Source organism: Coloeus monedula (assembly GCF_965178545.1).
Source record: "Coloeus monedula genome assembly, chromosome: 4".
Lineage (NCBI taxonomy): Eukaryota > Metazoa > Chordata > Aves > Passeriformes > Corvidae > Coloeus > Coloeus monedula.
In genome coordinates this window covers 20,510,573-20,533,014 of record NC_138784.1, presented here as the reverse complement: position 1 = coordinate 20,533,014, position 22,442 = coordinate 20,510,573, and the positions used below count along the sequence as shown (strand labels likewise).

The 22,442-nt window shown below is 38.3% G+C and overlaps 2 protein-coding genes across 2 annotated transcripts in view; one reads left to right on the top strand and one right to left on the bottom strand.

The window, feature by feature from the left end:
* WASHC3 (WASH complex subunit 3) overlaps positions 1-2,348 on the top strand; it is a 36,670-nt gene extending 34,322 nt beyond the window's left edge. Inside the window, exon 7 of the mRNA XM_082280404.1 lies at positions 2,246-2,348. Coding sequence (XP_082136530.1) covers positions 2,246-2,288 — 43 coding nt within the window. The 3' untranslated portion in view covers positions 2,289-2,348. The remainder of the gene's footprint in view (positions 1-2,245) is intronic.
* A 5,876-nt stretch (positions 2,349-8,224) lies between these two features.
* On the bottom strand, positions 8,225-22,442 carry DRAM1 (DNA damage regulated autophagy modulator 1; the record flags this gene model as incomplete). Its single annotated transcript, XM_082280401.1, has 7 exons — positions 8,225-9,078; positions 10,448-10,540; positions 11,887-11,945; positions 12,968-13,145; positions 14,941-15,083; positions 16,283-16,350; positions 22,285-22,442. The coding sequence occupies 7 exons, from the start codon at positions 22,440-22,442 to the stop codon at positions 9,034-9,036; spliced, it is 744 nt and encodes a 247-aa protein (XP_082136527.1). The 3' UTR covers positions 8,225-9,033.

Below are 22,442 nucleotides of genomic sequence, written 5' to 3'. Positions count from 1 at the left end.
TCACCAGCTACTTTGGTTTTTATAAGCAGCCAGGAAGAACCATGTCAGGGTCTCCTCCCCTGCCGTGTAGCCCTGGCAGAGGGGCCCTGAGGGCACAGGCACGGGGTTTCCCTGCCCCTGCTCAGCCTCGTTCCCTTTGGTTGGTTTGTGTTCCCTGCGCGGGCAAAGGACCCTCAACCCGGACTGTGAGGGTTCCTCGGCAGAGCCCCGGCCATGCGGCTGGAGAAATAAACATCTCTGAAACATCTACCAAGAATCTCTCTCTCTATATATATTTCTTTTCCATGGGACTCCTGGTTTGATATATGCGTGTTACAGTAATCCCTGCTGTAACAGAACCAGAAGCCTAAATCATTCCAGTTTGTTCTAGATCTTACACTGCAGCCCTGCTAAGGACTTGTAGTTAAGTAGGTGGGGAAAAAGTTCACACCAACTGGAATTCTTTAAGAATAAGCAGGTATAAAAACAAAATTTAAAAAACAGCGAGGAAAAAGGTGACAAAAATGACTAAGTTTCTGAAAGGAACTTGAGCTGGAATTCATGTCCTGTTTGCAATATCTGCTGTGAACTTCAGCCTCTATAGCTTCCTGCCTGTACCTTGCACAAAGCCTATCTGGTGTAGCTGTAGGCAGCCCAAACAAAGCCAGCTCTGTGTGCCTCTTCACACACAGCATTGCAAAGCAGAACACCGCAGTAAATTAAGTTGTTTTAGGAACAAGTTTTGTGATTATACCTTAATTACTAGTGAATCAGCTGGCCTTCATCCAAATTTGTGCAAATCCAAGATCAGTAAGGTGGTTAAAAAAATATTTTACAATCCTAGGAAGTTAAAGGCACTGAAGTGGCCATAAATAAACGTTAAAGAGTAAAACTAGATGTTGAAAAACAGACTCCCCAGATATGTTGGACTAGAGCCTATAAAAGCCTTCAAAAGAATTTTCTTCAAAACACTATGAAAATTAACAGGAAACGCTCTATAGGAGATTTCATAATAATTATAAAGATGTTTCTGAATAATGTGTTCTCTTGTTTAAAGAAAATGATACTGAAAATTCACAACAACCCAAAAAGAAATTATAAGGGCAGAAACAAACATATGCTAAGGAATGGGTTCATATTAGCAGTATTTTCTATTAAAAGTGGTTTAGCAGTGGACCAACAGAACTATCTCCTGTGTGGAGTATTTAGTAGATGAGCACTAATTCCATAGGCTTGGTTGGATGAAGTATTAGTGCACATTTGATTGATCCTAATGCAGGCCAGTATAAACACTGGTAAGAAAAGCCATCTTTGCTCTTTTCTGCTGGAGTCGCTGTCCTCCTGATCATCAACAGATGTTTTAAGACTTCATTACATATTATTTGGTGGGTAATCATTTAGCTTGAGGCTCTTTCAGTTGCATCAGCATAGTTCTCTTCCCTTTATGTCTCCCCAGACTGGTACTGGTCCATTAGACTGAACAGAGGTTTGTAGTTCTGCATCTGTTGTATTCCCAATTTCACTGTTTTTCTTTTTTTTCTTCTTTTCTTTTTTTTAATTTCAGTGATGAGCACAGGGCTCCTCACTTAGGTTTCAGTCTTCCCATGCTTCTTTGAGACGTATTTCAACCATCACTTAGCTGCTGGGAATGGAGAACCCATCCCAGGCAAGCAAACCCTCCTTGCACCCACAGTGACACCCTTCTCAGAGTCTCCGACATGACACCAGGGACAAAAGCAGATCACCGCAACCATCTTGTGTAGCTCATTCCTCAGTGTTTCATTACAGAGACACTGTTCCTCTTCTAGTCTGTGATTTTGCTGGCAAAAAACTCCCCTGTGTTCCCTGTGGGACTGCCAAACAATCTGGTGTCTTCCCACCAGAAGCTATGTGGGGACCTTTACAAGCAAGCACAACCTCCTGTTATCCCAAATTCTACACTGAAAATCCACAGAAAGGGAAACTCCTCCTGCTGCAATCTGTGAGCAAGAACCTCTTCTCCAGGTCCTGGGACTGCAGTTTCAAAATAACTTTGCTTCTAAGAAACCTATCGAGGAATTGCTCCTTAGTATCCAGAAAACGGAGGAAAAGTGTTTCCTGATTCCTCTGTGTAATTTGATATCATTTAATGAAATTCTTTACAGGGTAATAAAGGGGTCTTTCTGTGTTTCTTTGTTTCTGCTGAGGCCAGTGATAAGTGGCATGCTCATTTCCTCAGACTTTGAGGCAAACTCCTACCTTTTCCTTCCCCTCTTTTCTTTTACAGGAACTCCTCTTTCTTATCCATTCTCTCAGCTTCCCATCTTTAGACCTGTTTCTGAGTCTGTGTGCCTTGAGAGTAACTGCCAAAACTGCCCCAGACACTCGGGAACTGCTGGTTCTGAAACACGGTTACATACTCTGGTGATCCAGATGAAGACCCATCTCCAGGTTCCCTTGAAGAAAAGACACCACTAATTCCTGCTTTGCCTTGCTGTTTAACTGCTACTGTGATTTATGGGATGGTTTCAGTAACCCATCCATGGAATTGCTAGGATTTCGGTTTCCGAGACTTCTGTTTTTCCAAAACCTCTTTTCCAAAAGAGGTACGCACAGAGTTTCTGCTCTTCCTAGAAATCCATGAGAGACTTATCTGTCCCCAGTCCCAAGCTGGATGCCTGATGCCCAGTGCCTTCTGCTCACTGCATTTAAATGAGTGGTTTGAGGGTCAACCCCCGTTTGTCCTTCAACCCCTACTCAAGAAGACTCAGTGATCTGCCGGATTGCGTTTTTATTCCAGAAATTGTTTTTTATTTGTCTGTTTGTGCATTTTTCCATGGTGAATTTTTATCTGACAGTGCAATGAACAGTTTCCAATCCTGTCTTTCTTTAGTTTCCTCTCACTCCTCTTTAGTCTTAACATTGTTAAATATTTTTGCAACCAGAAGGTATTTTTGGAGTGAATATACTGCCATGACTCTCTGTTTTCAATGGCAATGCTCAGTTCTGGCTGCTACGAGCAGACACAAGATGCCATGTAAAACTGCAAGTTGATTTTTAAAAAACATGATTATATAATGTTGTGCCATTCCTTTTGGTTGAAATTCCAGGAAAGTAGTGATCAGGATTTTGTATTGCCTACCCTAAACAGTAAGCATGTTTTAAATTCAGTTCAAGACTAAAGAACTATGCTAATACAATAAGAGTGTTCAAATTTTAAAGCTGTTTGGCAAGGAGGGGTACTGAAAAAATGTCAGCTTCACCCTTTGACAGCACTGGCAATCACCCTTTAAAATCTGCTATAATACTATAATTACCCCAAATATTTGGTTTAAACAGTTTTAAGCTAACCAGCCATGCCAGCTGTAGGCAGGATCTCAGTTGAGAGTTGATTTTGGTCTGCAGTCAGGTTAGAGAGCACCCATGACTTACTACCTGCATACGTTCAAATTCCCCAGACATCAGATTGAGACCACAAAATGAAGGAAAGTAAGGCTAATTTGTTGACTGTCATGAAGAAAGATGATTTCTGGAACAGAATCACAGAAACCACATCCTAATACTAACATACTAGGAGAGCTGTTTGCCAACACAATTTGTGTGAATTGAGTATTAGGTAACACAGAAGGACAGAGGACAAAGGGAGAAATAAGAAATGGCGCCATCTCAGTGCCCCCAAAACCCAGAGGAAGCCAAGCCAATGGAAAGCTTCCACACTCCTGAGAAAACAAGTGCTTGCTGAAGCTTGGCTCCTGCTTCCTCAGTTGCTTCTAAGACTGTTACAGCTACTTGGGGATGTCTCAGATCTTGCCACAGTGTCATCTTCACACACAGTTGCACTGAATTTTGAATTAAATGCCTTTGGAGGCTCAATCAGAACTGCATCCTGTTGTATTTGTGGTATTGGTTCTGAGAGCTCGGGTCTAAATACTTCACTCTGAACTCTCTTTCTTCACTAAGAAAACAAGTTGGGTTTAAGAAGAGGCAGAACAAGCAGTCTTAGAGCTTGATGTCTCCCTCAAACTGCCTACAGGGAGATAACTTGTTTTCTAAATTCATCCCTGAGATTATTCTGCTGACACCAGAATCTATCCAGGAAACATCCTGAGGCTCTATGAACAACATATGCACTTCCCGAGCAGAGCAAGAACTGTTAACAGTTAAAGCCAGTAGAAGGCTTGGCATCTGATTTTAGTTGATTAAAGGCAAGAAGATCACTTTTCTTTCAAGTGAAGGTTCTTATCTCCTATTGAATTTGGATCCTCAAAGGCTAAATAGATCTCTATAAAAAAAGACGGGTATTTCATCCGTTCATTACATTTTTGCCTGAAAAGCAAGACCTAAGTCAAAATCCTTTCTAAGTAGTAGTCAAGATTTTATGTGTAATCCTGTTGAAAGGTCAAATGAGCACAAAATTCTATTTATAATTTTTTTAAGGAACCCCCCCCAAATTATTTTATTATCAAAAAATCCTCTTGAATAATTCAAACCAAAAGAAAAAACTCCCTGCAAACCGTCTAATATGTTTCAGCCACTTGATGCACTGTAAGAGGAAGGAAAGACACCTCTTTGCATGGAGATCCATCAGCTGCTAATACCTCTAATAAGAGCAGAGCTACTGAGAATGTTCCTGCAGGTCTCATGATGAAAGTCTAAATGTTCATCAGAGAAACCTTATTTGAAATGTACCTGTAATGAATTTTATGACTGTGTCACGGGAGAGTGCTCATGGAGTGAGGAAGTTCTACCATGCTAAAGATGTCTATCAATAATGAACAATAATGAACCAATTATACTTTTTCAGAGCACTTTCTATATTTATTTTTTAAAAATCCATACAACATTTGGTGGGAGTTTCAGGAGGAACATTCTTGCTGCTCAGCATAGTTTATTTAAGACAGCAAATCCTGAACTTGTATCATTACAGATAAAATAATGTTCAGAGGCCTGAATTATTGCTGCACTTCATAGAAGACAATGCTACCTGTTTTGTTAGGCAAGAAAATAACTGAAAAAAAGACATTTTAAATACAAAGTGCATTTTTAAATAGATACAGCAGGTACCTTTGCATTTTTTTTTACAACCTGGCATGTCAACTTTCTCTGGGTGCAGACTGGCTGCAATTGTGAAATGTTAAAATCTTGTTCTTTCAGTATTGTTGTCTCATGAAAATAAGGTCTATATTGTCTTCTAAATCCACTGCAAACTGACAGGATTTTATTGAAGCAACTGAGTAAAATGTACCTTCTTTGCAATAGGGTAGGAAAAACTTCCCCAGAGAAGTGGTGTAGTGATGAGAGCTGGATGTCAGCTTGTGCCAGTGATAACTGCAGCAAGTGTCTCCTTTGACTTAGACAAATTAATTTAAAATTGAAGTTGCTATGAGACTACGTGTTGCAGTAGAAAAACGTATTTACTTAGATGAAGGCAGGAAGGGATGCAACGAAACTTAGATCTGACTTATTTTCCACAAAGGCACAATACAGAACTCATTTAACTGGGCCTCCAGACGACTATTAAAATCAGTTAAAGCTACCTACAAAACTACTGTGCTTGCTTGCCTGAACGTGGGAAATAAACCCAAATCATGTGGTCTGCTAGTGCCATCTATTGTGTACAGGGAAAAATACAGATAACCACATGTAGGACTTGCCTATTTTCTCCTTAAAATGAGAGAAATGCTCTTTCTGCATTACAGTACCGATCCAAAATACAGCCAAAGCTCATTAAATCACTGCTGTTGTTTATAAAATACAGTATGTATTATTATTTCTGTGTATTGCAGCAACATGCAGGACTTTGACCACTGCCAGGCCTCATCATGCCAGTACTGTTTGTGTCTGCATGTGTGACCATATGGGCACTGGCACACACACAGATGCAGTGAAACACAGACCCAGCTGTGACAGCTTTTAGTCAAAGCTACAGAGAACTTATAAATTAAAGCCTATTGCTACTTCCCCACGTTTCTTCCAAATAGATGGACATTAGCTCATCTTCCAAGGAACCAAACGTTATCTCTTCTTATAGTACAAGCACCATGCTGCCTTGCACTGTTTCTTGGAGGAGAGCAGCTCTTCCAGCCTCTTCCAGAGAGAATGTTTACAGTGGACATTGTAAACTGCTGGGAACCAACCCCAGACTCTGCAGTCTTCAAGCAGACGCTCTAAAGCCTGAAGGCTTGTGAAAATGTGGTCAATATTGAGACTAAGAATGTATTTACAGAGGAGTTTAAAATACCAAGCTCCTGAACACCTTTACAAACTTCATACTGGAATGTCCAAAATTCACTGACGTGTTACCATAATCCCTCTAATCTTCTTGGAAGTTTTGCAGTACTTTTCCAGTATTAAGAGCAAGCAATAAATCCCTTGCCATCAAGATTATTGTACTGCTGTCTCAGGTAAGGCAGTATGCAAACTGAGCAGACCAGAAATTAAAGTTTAGAATGCCTTATGAGAAAAGCCAATGATAAGGTCATTACTGGCTCAGTGCACATTGGCAGTAAAAGCAGTGCAAGTAACAGTGGCCTAAGACAAAGGGGGTTTTAGGTATTTCGAGTTAATGGAGTTTCATCCTTACGTGATCTGGAACGGTGACAGAGACCACAACAGTGGTATTTCAGCAGCAGATCAAGCTGCACCACCTAGAAAAATGAGATTTTTCACTTTTGGAAGCAGAAGAATGATTTAGCATAACCACTAAAATAACAGCGACTATCATGTGACTTACTGTAGTTTATGCAAAAGGAATTTCTCAATCACTCCTGATGGGCTGACAAATAGAGAACATCATGCAGAGTAGATGATGAAAATATTTCTAGCACTGCTTCCAAGAAAAAAAAATACCTATTTCTTGTTGCTAAGAAATATGAAAATATAGAAAAAAGGACCTGTAGCAAAGCAACAGAAATGTGCTGTGACATTATCCGTGCTAACCTCTAGAGATCACTTGCTTGTGAAAAATTAAAGTGCAGTACTTAACAAGAGTCAGCCACAGATAAATTATAACTTGCTGGAATATTATTTTGGGAATTGCTTGCAACTTGTCAACTCACATTTTAACTGAACAAAATAGTTAAGTTGTTGACTGAAAATCTACCTGGAGCCAAAGAATAACCAAAGTGTTTTCAATAGTTGTTCACTGCACAAATAAAAAGGTAATAATCCGTTGCCTCTATCTGCATGTCAATGCATGTTGAGGTCTTAGACGTAACAGATTTAATAAAAGGTGCACTCTTGGTGCATTCTTTTGGTCATAAATATAACTCATATTAAAATGTATCACGATAAAGCTCAGAAAAATGGGAAGGATTTCATTCAGTGCTTGAATTTACATGTTGACTTCAGGGAACAAGGTGATCTTGATTCAGCCACTTTCTCTAAAATTTTTTTCTTCCCTTTAGGATACTCTAAGCACTGTAAAGGTTGGCTATCATTTGAAATAACAACTTCAAGCTTCTTATACTTTAGTTTATGAAAGCTAAGAATGAAAAGCAGTAAAAGAATAGTACACAATGCACTAAGAAATATGGTCTTTTCTTAACAGGGCCTTGGAAATAATATGATGTCACTTTTTGTGGTTGGTATACATTTTCTTTATGATCTTTACTTGAATCAGTGTGTGTCCCTTACAGGACACCAAATCAGCAAGACATAGGTCCTTCACGTAGTCTGTCCTAGATTTGATTTTTAACTTGGTTGTAGCTATGAACCTCTGCAAGATAACCTGGGTACTATGGAAAGCAAATCTACCAGTGAAAAACACTTCTACTGTTTTTGTCTGGAAGAACTTATAAAGAAAACATCAACTCTTTAAGTTGTGAAACAGCTAAATTTATTACACTTTAAAATACACATTAAAAGAAATATCAACAGATGACATCACTCCCCAAAACACACATTAGTTTTATCTTGTGGATATTAGCAACTGAAAATCATCAATATTTCTGCATAAAATGTGATAGAGTGTGGAAAATGTAATTTGCAGAGTACTGAATTGACAACCAAGAGGTTAATGCACTGAATGGAGGTGGTGAATCAGTCCATGAAAGAACCTTTTGCCTGCAGATACTTGTAACATCTGACTTCTGAATTGGTTCCTTTCCAAGTCTTTCATCACAGAAGTAACTACAGCAGCAAATATCTTCACTACAGATGCTCTCCAGGTTTGTTTTTAAATTCAGTTTTATATATAAAAAATATTTATATATAAACAACTGAAAACTGCTGGTGCCTCTTCTTATTTTCCATTCATTCCCAAAGACTTTTTTTGAGACCTTCTTCACGCCATTCTAGATTAAAATACAGGCTGGAAAATTCTGCTATATATTAACCAAATTGCAATAAGATTTCTCTTTAATACATAACACTTGAATGTAATTTACTTTCTGTTCTCCCTTCTGTTTTATGTTTCCTACGACCATCAGTGCATAAAAGGAAAAAAGGGGTGGATTTTTACAACATGTATTGCAGTAATGATTAGATAACATTTTTCAAGCAATATAGTTTAAATTTCTCTCAGGATTTGCATTTGCATCATAGTGCCCAGTATCAGAAATATGCATAGTGTTACCACCTACTAAGTTCAAATTTCTAGTCTTGAAACAAAGATGCCCATTCTTGCTCTCACCATCCCCTACAGCCCTTGCAACTTAACAGTAGGAATTCAGTCCTAGTGATTTCCGTTGCCTTTACACTTCCCTCTTTGCAAAATGTACATTCTCAAGTTTAAAACTAATGCTACTAATCACACTACAGCAAATGAAAAAGTACAGATATGTCCAAAATGGAAGAGCTGAGGAGATCAAGTCCTTGAATGATTCTCCAGTGCTTTTAGATATTGCTTTTATTACAGTATTTTTAATGTACCAAACCTTTTAAAATTACAAAATGTTGCAAAAAGGCAGCAGGAACTTTGCTGTGAGATTTTAAAATCTTTTAGTGGTTGCTGTTGCAGAGTTAATGGCATGGGTTCTCCATACAACCTTATCAATCCCTGTCCCTCTGCCACATTTTCTGTAAGTCAAAAGAAACCTAGAATATTCATAGATATAAAATATTGTTTTTTCACTATCAGCAGTCTTCATGTATTTCTGTTGATATCCTTAAAGAAAATCCCTAAAAGAAAAATAAAGCAAGACCAGCTTAAGGTAAGCTAATTTTACAGTTCTGCGATTTAAAGTACAAGGAGATGAGACAAACCAAAATAAAAATATGTTAAAATGAAATAAATACTGTGGAAAATTTAAAAAAAAAAATCTTATTTTTCTTGGAGTATGGCAGGGGGTTTTTACTGAATTAATAGTTTGGTTTTCTCTGAGCACTGGTTAGGACAAAAAGAGGGTAGAATCTAAAAAATTCTTTCTGTCATTGTGAGATGTTAACATTGGATCTCGTGCTATTTTATAGCCTGTAATTTAAACTGTCTACATTTCCATTTTGTTTAATTTCATCACTTTCTCTTATTTGTTACATTCACAATATTTATATTTAGTTAAACTTTCAATGTTTGAATGAATTCTCCTTTCAATGAAGGAGAATTATCAACTAAGGATTGTTGGTAAATATTCTGAGAGCTACTGCATTGTCTGGCAAATCTCTAACTCCAAGGAGAGTCTGAGCTTTGATAAAAGATGCAATCATATGCACAGACATCAGGGAGTGATGGATTAGCAATAAATACCTCCCTCCAAAAATTATGCATTAAATGATGCATACGTTTCTGAAAGGTACTTCAATAATTCTGTCAGTTTTAGAAGGCAATTATATACCTTTAAGATCGTGTGTTGAGTAATTTTGAACAACTACCTTGTTTTCCAAAAGGTTTTTTTACTTCTGAACCTAGCTTTTTTAACTCTATTCTTTTTTAATTTAATTTTTTTTTAATTAAGGGAAAGTCCTACAGCCATGGTCTATTCAGTACTAAGTCAAAACTAAACAGACATAGAAATGTTTGCTATTGGTTAGAAAAATATATGTTAACTCTGAATCCAGCTACCCAAACCAGAAGGCTTTTGTGTCAATACTTTTCCAAAAATTATTTCATAATCTTTACACTGCAGGAAACATATAGCAAAATGTGTAGTTTTTAAAAAGAAAGTAAACATCAATGGTTGAAATGCTTTGGATTATTATATAAAATCCCTCAGGTAGAAAGAAATGCAGTTTTAGTTGCATCATTTATTTTGTTATTATGTCACTTTTAGAGGGCCTCTTTCTATAAAAAGATTAGTAAATAAGAACATATTAATTGACTGCTTTTAATTTCCAAGAAAAGACACATTGAACTATCAAACTGAATTTTAGATTTTGAAATCAAGGGGGAGAATATACATTATGTAAACAGAAATCAGTTCTGCGATTGGTAAAATGTGTTTCTGTATAGCTTTGATGCGTCTATCTGAGGTAAAGAATGGTAATTTTCTATTGCATTTGTTGTTATACAATTCATAGCACTTAGTCACTGCTAAAATATGTAGATACTAACCTGAAAATCTCTAATGAATGTTAAAAAGAAGAAGATGAAACCAAAGGCCACCGTCCATTCACAGATTGCACTCATAAAGTGGTAAGTATAATCCTGATGGAGTGAGACATAAAACAAATTTTCAGATAAAACAGCTAAACAAAATAAGTGCGGAATGATACAGACATTTCCTTCTGTAAATTCAACAAGTACTGTAAGATTTATGACTCATCATCCCAATACTCTGTTGTATAAAAGTCAATTCACATTTTGTTTTTACAGAGTGGTGAGTATATTTATCAAGGTTGCATGTGTTGCATTAAGTCCTGTGCAGTAACATTAGAGGCAGTACAAGAAAACTACTGTTAGCACAGTATCAAAACAAAGCTTGAATATAATATGAATGTGAAAACATTGAGTTCTTATGTTAACATTACCAAAGTGCCCATGTTCCAAGCTTTCATTCAGAGCCACTGAGCCCAGTAATACTGAGAAAATTCTCATCCTGTTTTGAAATAGAGGGCTACCCTTTATGACCCTTTATGACCAAAAAGTCCTGACAAGACTTTTGTTGTTAAGACTATCATAGAAAACCTATGTCATAAGACACAAACAGAATGCAAAATGTTTCTTAGCATGCCATCAACAAATAGGCTATCTGTTTCAGTAAAAAACCATTTTTTCATCCTTGCATCTCAAAAACCCCCACAAAATCCTTGAAGATATTACTAAGATTGTCTAATTTGCAAAGACTTATCTACAGTTGCCTTGCCACTGCTTTGTTGAAGTACATTTTCTAAGTGTGCTTTTATTAAGCTCTTCAAGCAGGATGCACTGTCTGCATTATTTAAACTGGTTTTTGCATACCTCCCTTCAAGAGGTAAGTTTGTCCAAAAAGAAAGTTCAAAGTTTGTCCAAAAAGAAAAATTAGTTTTTGTAGTTGTCATTCTGAAAACACTGAAATCAACTCAGATACCCCTTTAGTATGCCTTAGGTCAGATGCAAATATTTATGACAGTAGCAAAGACTTTAATAAAGAAGGGTGAAAAAGCTGAGAAAACCAATGTTTTAAAAAACCTCAAAAACTACAGAGTCAAATTGGTCCACTTTTGTTTCATGTGAGAAGTTCATTTGCAAGAAAATTGACTATAAAAGGAAGTAGAACAACTAATTTCCAGAATATTTTTTTTTCTGTAGTCTTTTTCTATGGGAAAGTTGCAATTCTTCGTTAAAGCGAAAGTCTAACTCTTTGAAGACTGATCATCCGTGACGAATTTTCTTACCCACACCACAGACATCTTTCTAGTGAAGATGTAACTGGAAACCAGCATTGCACAAATCTGTTCATGATAATGTACTGTTTGAAGTCTCTGACGTGTTTGCAATGCTTTAAGATCAATATAACAGCATTCCCCAAATAATACGATACAAGGTAACTTGGCTGCCTAATAAGATTTTACCTTTTCACCTGGGGTCCAATCAATTTTTGTCATGGAAATTTTTGAAGCGAACACAATCACTGGGAAAAACAGTGTAAAGGAAACTATAGAATATTAGTGAGTAAAAGTGAAAATGTCTGCTTACAAAAAAAACCCCCTTCTTCCCCTTCTGTAGCAAAGGAGATCCTAAACAACCAGAGTATCAAATCAAAGTATTTAGAAAACAAGTAAATGAAACACATTGTTACAAGGTAGGTGGTAGCAGCAATCAAAACACATTTCTGCACAAATGGAGGTTTCTGTGGGTTCTTTCAGAGTATAGACAGTAAGGGAGACACTCCAAAACTTAGGTGAGATTTGTGATCAAGAACTGTGGGAGCAGAGTCCTGCACTGCTGGAAGTGGAACCGCTGGTTCCCAGTGGTGCACAATAGGTGCCTTGGTCTGTTTGTACAACTTCCTCTTGAGACTGAGGGCCTCTTTCAAAGCCCTTTCACAGCTACTGAAACCAAAAGCAGGCTGGAGCTGGCTGACTCATGTGATGAGCTGCCACTATCAGTTTTCAACACTGGCAGATCACCCAAGGCCAATAAAGTCAGTGAGAAGACTCTAATTCTAGCATGCCAAGGGAAAAGTCAGGAAGTTGTGCAGTGTGATTTTAAGGGAGGTGACTGTTGAGGCCAAGCACCAAGCAGCATGATAAAACTCATCTTCTTAGGCTTGTTTGCCAACTGTATTTTTAACTTCTGTATGTTTGGTTCACTGTAGAAGCAGTGGCTCCCTTTTTCAGGCCTTCCTCCCTGCTCCCCTTCAAGTGAAGGAGGTGGGAAAGTTGCTCTAGCTTCACTAGTGTATGATTCTGTGAAGAACACTGGGGCACTGTTTTTAAATATACCACTGAATTAAGAGATAAAGCTTTTCAGAAGCCCCCAAAACTCATCTTTATGCTATGAATGGTGTCTCAATGTGCTATATTATATATATTAGAGAGCCCTAAGTAAGGAGTGTGACCTCATTTTTATTCTTTATCATCAGTGATTTAACTTAAAAGGAAAACCCTGAACACAGAAAGGGAAAACCATGGGACACACCATAAAGGATACTGGGAATGAAAGCAATGCATGATATTACAGATATGGCCATCCTTATGTGACACACAAAGTACGTGTTCCATCGTGGGCAGGACTTGTAAGAGATTATGGACTGAAGTGTAATGTATACAACACCCGAGCCAAATGCCACCAAAGCTCCTATGTCATGGACACTGGGAACAGCCAGCTCCTGGAAAGAGAATCAGCACAATGGTTAGCTGCTGCTATCTGAAGAAACTAGCAGGTAGTGCACATGAATGCAAATCTTCTGCATGACATACTGATTAGAGGAACTAGACTGAACACTAAGGAAACAATTTCTAATTCCAGCTTTGCTTTGATCTCCTGACCTGAAACAGTCACCTGACCTTGAGCAAATCTCACATCCTCTTCATGTCTCGGTTATTCTATTGGCAAATGGGGATAGGAATGTAGCACTACTGTACAACTGCTCACTAGTTGTACATATACAGTGAAAAGAGTGAAGGCTTGCAAGACACCATTTCCAGCTTCCTGGGCAATTAAGCATGCTCGAAAATCTGCTGGATCAGATGCTTAGCTAGATAAGATCTTTATCATGCTCAGAACCCTTTCTACAAACTGCATTTAACATGGAAAGCAGGGTCAAAGCAGGGGAAATAGAAATTAGGTGAGGAAGGAGTTTATGGACAATAAATGGCAATGAGACACAACAGAGATTAGATAAGAACCAGTGTTATAACTGTCAAGGAACTCCTTTGGAAACTTTAGGAACAAAGTTTCTGCTTCCCTGACTCTCACATATTATTTCGCATTCCTGATTTGTCTTTTCCTTGTTGAAGCCAAGTTTGTTTTCTCTTTCAGTCAGGCATCATCCAGCTCTTTTTTGTGCCACATATAAATCTTACCAATAAGAACACAGATATTTAAAAGTAAAATAGTGTGATTAGAATAGACTGCAGTACCTGTGGTGTTTGCAATCCACACACACTGCCTGGATGCAAAGCTAAAAAGGGCAAGTTATTATCCTAAGGCAGAGGGTTTTTTAATCTGAAAATACCATGTCCATTACATGTAAAACTGTACTGGCTGCTGAAGCCTTGACAATCTTTATTTTCATTTTCTCTGTATGTTATCATGTCACTATATGAGCACAATAATATTTAACAAAATCTTCCAAGTTAGACAATCCTTTAAAATAAATAATGTAGCTGTTTCCACAGATTTTAAGGCAATATCTCAAGCTGCCTGCCAATTAAATATAACTTGATTCTAGGCTGAAGCTTTCAGTGCAGTTGTCCTAATACTTGTGTCAGAATCTACCCTATTATACACTTCCTCACTAGAAAAGGTAAAATGAATAATCTGTTTCAGTATTTTTTCTGTCTACTGAATTTTCTTTCAGACACTGAGGGGTGGACTTCGATTTGTAATGAGATGCCTAGCCCTTCCTGGCAAAGTAAGCAGTAGTTCTACATGTCTCTATCAAAAGATTTAACATGTTGTTATGCCATCTCCTACAGACTCAAAAGAACAGGCTGATACTGTGCTCAGTGTTCTAACCCATCAGATAAGATTACTTTATTCTGTAGAAAATGCTGCTAGTGAGTGTGCCATCATTCAGTCAAAAATGCAGATGCTTTTGGTAGTCTGATTTATTCTGCCCTGCTTCATTATAAGCAAACTAAACTTGGAATAGCAAGGTTTTTTACAGTCAAATCTTCATAGTAAAAATTTTCCAGCAAAAAAATCCATATAGTACAGACCTGTTATAAGACAAGCATACAGAAAACCCCTTAATGGCATAACTGCCTAAGCAAAAATTCTCGTGTATAGGGAAACAAATCTGTCACTGTAAAGCTAATGAAAAAAGGCAAGCACAAGAAATTCTTACTCCATTTTCCAAGTATCCACATGGGGATAATGTTAATCACTGTTATCTAGTTGAAATTTTTAATGGTAAAACAATCTAATTTTCATCTCTGTTATGAAATTTATGATCATACCTGAAAAGTTGCAACTATGCCCATTCCAGTGCAGCCCATCAATCCAATACATAATGTAAACATATTGCATGAAGACCTAACAAAGTGTGATGTCTCATTTTGCTTCTCTGTTAATAAATATCTGATGTACATTGTAATTGCAGCTGAAAAAACAAAAAAATATGTTATGTTCAATGTCATATATTGCTTACATTTTAGCACCTTTTCCTGTAACATATGACATGCAGAAAAATTATAAGCATAATACAGTAAATAATATTACCTTTACCTCTACTGGAATGAAGAAGAAAGGTAGTGATTTTCAGCTGAACTTTCAGGTAGAACTTAAACATTATCTTCCTCTTAAAATTGCACGTTATTGCTATCTACAACTAACTGCACATCAGTTCAAGGAAAACACTAATTTAAATCCCATTCTCCTGTGTGTTTCGGGCACAGAGGCATTGCCATTCCACATTAGGAACAGATGTTACAGGGAGATAAGAACCATAAGCTACAAGTGGGAGGTTTTATTCTGCTCTGAGATGCAGTCTTGTACCAGAACTACATCTCCTTATAATGGATGGTCTGAAGAATTAATTCCTTTTTGCAGAGTCACCACATGCATGACCTTAATATGCAGTTCACTCCTGACAAACATCTGTACTGAATTAGGAAATCATTCAGTTTATAATAAGCTGTAGACTGGATTCCACGGTTCCATAACACAGAACATGGTTTCAATCTATCTACAATTGGAAAAATTAATCGGGTAACTTTGCCCAGGCACTATGAGGTTACATGAAACACACCAAGATAGTGTGACTGAATGAGGCCCTTAGAAAAGGTAAAATATATGATTTTGACTTTGCCTTAATGCCATAATACTGCATGTATACAGAGGTACACAGCTCTTGATCCTCCATCCTCTAGAAGTTTATAGAAAATGCCAAACTTCCTGCCTCACATCAGCCATTTTGTAGAGAGGTAGGCACATTGCGGAGAAAACCAGGTGCTCCTTCAACACTGTTCTTCCCTTTGCTGCAGCATTTTAGAACCTAAAGTTCCCCTACATCAGAGCTTTTGCAGAGTGATTATGCTATCTTTGTTCCACTTTTATTTCCAGCATGTTGACTACTTTGCACTGATGAGGTGCTCTGAAGAGACACAAGTGCCTCTAAGCCTGCACTAACTGCTCCTAAGGACCTGACTCTCCAGGTATCACTTACATCTACCTGATACTGCCATTTGGCTGTGGAGTAGTTTTTCTGCAGAATACTGAATACATTTCTGCAATTTAAGCAGGCAGCTTTCACTAATTCTCATTTCTTCATTCTGGTCAACCCAAATAGCTTATACATACCTAAAAGGGCTGAAATATTAATCATAAAACCGAAGACACCACTCTCTGGAGGTTTAGTTCCAGTGTCGCTAAAGCAGGAAGAGAGAGAAATTAAAAGTTAATTGAGACCTGTGAAACATAAATGAGACTTAAAATTGAAATCCCAAGAGAAATATAACTTGTGTGAACTGCTGCTGTGTGTGCAAGGCAATTCATCTGCTGCTGCACACTTAGCCTCCATTTGTAGTAGAGAATCTTTCTTTTCAAAAAGAAAGCATATTTTGAAACCATACTCTTTGAACTGTATTTCTTCTTTTTTCTGTATGCAATATGCAAAGATGTGACAGGCCTGTACTTTGCTCAGGAATGGCATGATTACATAAATGATATTATAGAAGTTATGTTTCTTTTATCTGCTGAATTAAAACTGTGATAGAGCAAAATATATCTAATGGCAGTCACTATCTTAAGATGTGAGAGAATTGGGTTTAACCTCCTTAAAAGGACTTTACCCTATGAGAGAAGTTGTGTTCCAAAGCCCCAGAGTGTTCCTAACAACTGTTTTATTTACTAATGTAGATACAGCTTAAGAGTACTCTATTTCCAAGGTGTTGCAAGTCCCTTCTGATGGAACACTTCACCCTTATAGGGGATAATTAGAAGTTCACTGGGACAGAGAGGGGAAACACGAGTGTGAGAATATCTACAGAATTTATATACATATGTATATGCATGCATATATATATATATATATATATACGAAAAATGTTATATATACAAAATGTTTGTCGTGTGGAAAATGGAACACTTTCACCATAGAATCCTTTTCCCTGTTTTCCCTACATATGGGCAAACACCCACCCCAAAAATGCCCCTTTCTCACTGAATGAACATACTCCTGGCAGTACGGGGGCTCAAGCTCTCTCAAGCAGAGCTCTTCTACAGAAGGTGAGTGCTCTGTTGAAAGAACAGTACTATGATATTGTCACCTCTTTGCACTACTTTTTCTTCTCTGATGTCTATTTTTTCTTTTAATGTACGGCCAGTTGATATCTGTTTGATCTGGCTCTGTTGGTCAAGCCAATGGAAAACATCTAGCTCTTGAATCTTTACATTATTTGGGTGTGAGCTAAGTTTCCTGTTACTGGGCAGCACCAAGAGGCAGGACAGTGTGTTTGAACAGAGGCACCCAAAGAACTCTACTGTCAGAAATGTAAACATGTAAGGGTTTTAGCTAATGCCAAAGTTTAGTGGAAACCGAGCAAAGATTCTGAGAACAAACCTTTCTCCTAGAGTGGGAGTGTCAATCTGCTGGAGGGTAGGAAGGAAGGCTCTGCAGAGGGATCTGGACAGAATGGATTGATGGGCCAAGACCAGTGGTAGGAGGTTCAGCAAGACCGAGTGCTGGGTCCTACTCCTTGGCCACAACAACCCCAGGCAGCGCTACAGGCTGGGGAACAGTGGCTGGAAAGATGCCCAGCAGAAGAGAACCTGGGGGTGCTGTCTGACAGCAGCTGAACATGAGCCAGGGTGTGCCCAGGTGGCCAAGGCAGCTAGTGGCATCCTGGCCTGGATCAGCAGTAGTGTGGCCAGCAGGACCAGGGCAGTGATGGTTGCTCTGTTCTTGGCTCTCGTGAGGTCACACCTCGAGTGCTGTTGTCACTTTGGGGCGCTCACTACAAGACATTGAGGGACTGGAGTGTGTCCACAGAAGGGCAACGGGGAAGGGTCAGGAGCACCAGTCTGATGAGGAGCAGCTGGGGGAGCTGGGAATGTTTAGCCTGGAGAAGAGGAGGGTCAGGGGTGACCTTATTGCTCTCTACAACCACCTGAAAGGAGGCTGTAGCCAGGTGGGGGTCACACTCTTAGGTAACAAGCAATAGAACAAGAGGAAATGGCCTCAAGTTGTGCCAGGGGAGATTTAAATTGGATGTTAGGAAAAATTTCTTCACAGAAAGGGTGTTTAGGCATTGGAATGGACTGCCCAGAGAGATGGAGGAGTCACTGTCTTTGGAAAGAGTAAAGGAAAGCCTGGACTTAGTACCATGGTCTGGTTGACGATGAAGTTCAGTCATAGGTTGGACTCAGTAACCTCAGAGGTCTTTTCCAACCTAATCATTTGATGAATGTGATTGTGTTTATGATGGGAAAAGTAGGTACTAGCTAGAGATCTTTTTTATGCAATTGAAGAAGATGAATACTCCTTATCCCAGCAGTGAGGCTGGATTAGGTTTCAGTGCTAAGATTCTGAAGCTACCACTGAGTACAGCCAAAATGACCTCAGCATGAATGTTCTCAACACCCAAAAGAGACAGCACTCTCTACTTAAGCAATCACTCTCAAGGATTTTGACAATTTTGTTAAGTTCAGGAAAGAAGAGTATGACCATCCCAAATGACTTGATTATTTTAGAAATTCATATTTGCTTTCCAACCCTTTCTGTGTTACAGAAGGATTTGTGTAACAAAAGTTGCTAAGATGGTTTATCAACAATAGGAGGAAGCTTAGGTTAAAGGAAGGATCCTTTTCTATGAAAAGCTGATAAAAAAAAATAGAGAAAATTCATATATTTATTTTTACTAGGTTGGTTCCAAATTCTCAGACCACAAAAGTTTGGACTGGGCTTTTACACAAGTTTTTACAACTTCTCATGCATTAGGAATCCCTTTTCACCTGAATTTTCTTGTTGTAATGCTTTCAGAAGACTTGTTCCGACTTGTACTCTGTATTAATCTTGTTTCACTTTGATAGTGAAATTGATGAAAACAGTAAATTAAATCTTTTTTGTTTGTTTGACACACCTGAAAATAATGTTAATTCATGTTTCATTTAGCCCATTTTTAAATCTTGAACTTCATATTTTCCTTTTGTTTCTGGAGTGTTTTCATTAACATGACAAAGGAGTCCATTTAAAAAGTGGGCCACTTGAGACAACCTTCAAGGACTTTCTCAAATCAGAAACTGCTCTGTGGTAAGTACAGGACTGTAATCACTTCAAAGCTATTGAAGGGTTTTAGGTGAGAAGAGAATGGAATTGGCACACACATAGAAAGCCATTTGAAGTTCTTGGAACACATCATAAGAGCAATCCAAATAACCTGAAATTGCACTGAACTCCATTTTTTAACAAAAGATTTTCTCAAGCTAAAGGTTTATAGGTGATTTTTGTTGTCATGGATTTTTAAACTCAACCGTCTTAGATTATGCTTTAAAGAAAATTCATACCAGGGAATACTGTATCATATCTACAATCTATTTACAAAGTACTACACTGGACTTTTAAGGACACAATCTTCTTAATGTTGTATTTTCCATTAAAAAATCCCTGAAGCTGAATGAAGACTTGGGTTCATATTAATTTTTCTTCAAGTCTGCTGCCTTGGAAAAAAAGATTAGCAAAAAAAGTATTGGTGACAGTCCCTTCCTTTTTATGAAAAAGAAAAAAGCCAATGGCATATTTGAAACAAAAATGTGCTCACTTATTTGGGCTGGTGTATAGGTGAGCTCGACACCACGGAAAAGATGAGGAACCCTGTAGGAAAATGGCAGCATTTGTGTCACCATCTCATGCAGTAGAATTTTAAAAAGAAACAGTTTTCTGAAGAGTGGAAAGACAGGAAGGTGAAGGAGACAAGGAATAAATATTTTAGGGCTAAAAGACTCAGCACTGAATTTTCTTCAGAGCCATCATAAACTATTTCTCTTCAAACTGAAGTCCCAAATTTTAAAAATAGGAAGATTCTATTCTACCTACAGGAATTCTGATTTCTCCCGAGGAGAACTGGTAGGAAATACCTTCAGGAAAATTCCCTTTACTCTTTCACTGAGAATTCAAACCAGGAAACAGCCACCCCAACACATGCAAATTGGTTTGGATTTGGAGTAGTAGGAGTAACAGGACTAATGTGGGCACAACCTTGTCATCTTTTAGGACTTAGCTGCTAGAAAACACAAAATTATATTCATTTTATCTGCCCAGAAATGTATTTATATGGTTTACTTGTTGAGACCTTAGCACAGCCTCAATGACAAATATAGGTGTGGCCTCTCACTGTGACAGCTGCTACATGGTAGACAAATAAAATTAATGTTACTTCAAGGTATACACAGAGTCCTTGGGGAATGTATATAAGAATTACAGAAATGTTGAACTAAAGTTTGTCAATATTCTTCTCCTTTGTGTAACTGGAATTTTCCCATATGAGCTCTATTTAATTTTTATAGTTCATTTTAAGATATTGCACAACTGAAATGTTGCAACATTCTTCCTCTTTTTAATCACTCTTGGTTTTACTAAATCACATGATTCAGATTCTTAGGCTAAAGCAATGACCTGCAAATTAAGAATATGAACTATGGTGTGACTATTGGCCTGAGTACTTAGAAAGAAACCTTGTATTCCCGAATCCATATTCTATGAAGTTCTTATGCTTTGCTTAGACCAGTTGCCTTTAGAATTGTTGCATTCTTCACCAAAAGGCAATGTATATCCTTAGTCCAAATGTGGTGTTAAAAGGATGTAATATACACAAGGCTTTTAAAATACTTTACTAGTAAATACAGAGGGCCTGAAATGTGAGTGGGAATCGCTGGTGCAGCCTCTTACGTCTTTGTTTTGCTTGGGTCATTTTAGAGTATGTGGACATTTATTGTGATTCCATAGCTATAGGATAAGAATAATGTTTTCTGGGAGCTATTCCATTAAGTTGATATAACTATGGCAGCTGTGATACATTCATTAGAGTTGTACAGTTGTGGCTTGAAGGTTTGGCCTATTCCTTTTAAAAAGAATGACACAATTAAGATACCTGGGCTGACAAAAACTTAACTGCAAACAAAACTATACATAAAAACCCCACATCCTGTTGTCCCATATATTTTATTCTATGACATGGCTTCAACATAAGAAATGCAATTTGTCAAACTTCTTACTACAGGATCTCAAAATATTTCTGAACACAAACCATGTACAGTTATCTCAAATGTTTTTTGTTAGTTAATAATGGATAAATTGCATTGATCACAAGCACTTTTGTGTCAGTGAAGTTTTGTATGTAATCAAGGATGAGCAGTAGGGTATTTGTTCAAGTACAAGAACAAGGCTTTCCAAGAGCTTTCCAGATTTGTGCAGAGAGTCTTAAAAAGTTTTGCTAATATAAGCGAGAAGCCCGACTTTCTCTGGTTCAGTTTGAATGAAGCTCAGCTGCCTTGTGGGTTGTGGTGTAATTTACTCTTGCCTATGATGACAAACCCTAATTTTCAATCAAATTTTCTTGTTTATGCCAATCAGGTTAGCAGTCTTCTGAAATTATGCATGTCCAAAAAGTCCTTCAAGGAATTAGGTCTAGATGTATCTTGAAAGATATATTTTAAAACCTTGTTTAGATCTTCTGTATATCAGAGACACTCTTGGATTTCTGGCTAACCTTTAATCTATTGAGAGATAAATACTAACATTTTCATAGTTTAGATTTAAATGTTAACATAAGCCACACATAAAGAATGATTTACACAGAATTGCAGTTAAATGACTAAGGTTATAGAAAAGAGATGCCAGGTGTCTCTTGGGAAGTCTTTTAAACCCATTGGTTCTATAGCGAAATACAAAAAATGCATTTTTGTGGGGATGTGTGTACTGCAAAAGCCATCACAGGGCTTCGAGTCCTGTCATCATCTGGTGCACTTTGGCCTAGTTCTGAAGTTACACAAAATTGCACTTCCACCGTGTCATTCTAAAGTTTTTCTAGGATCAGGCCTGCCTTGGCTGCAGCAGCAAACTTTCATGTCCTTTCCATCGTGTCTCCAGCGTCTGTGGCTTCAGTGTCCTGTGGCTCTCAGAGGTGCTAGAGGTGTGATGGGTGCCGGGAGTGCCCAGCGTGTCCCCCTGCCACGGGGAGGATCCGCACTGCATCTCCTCCCCTGGAGACCCCCCACTCGCTCCGGGAAGCGCCTGAGGACATCGCCCATGCTCACACACACATAAGTCCCGCACCTCGGCCGCTCCCCCAGCGCCCCCGCCTCACCTGATGTAGGGGACGAGGGGCTCGATGTGCCCTGCCAGCACGGCGATCACATAGGAGATGATGAAGGCGGCCGAGGACCAGCTGACGAGCAAAGCGGGGACGAAAGCCACGCCGGGCATGCAGCACAGCATCGCCGGCAGCTGCCCCGCCCGGGGCAT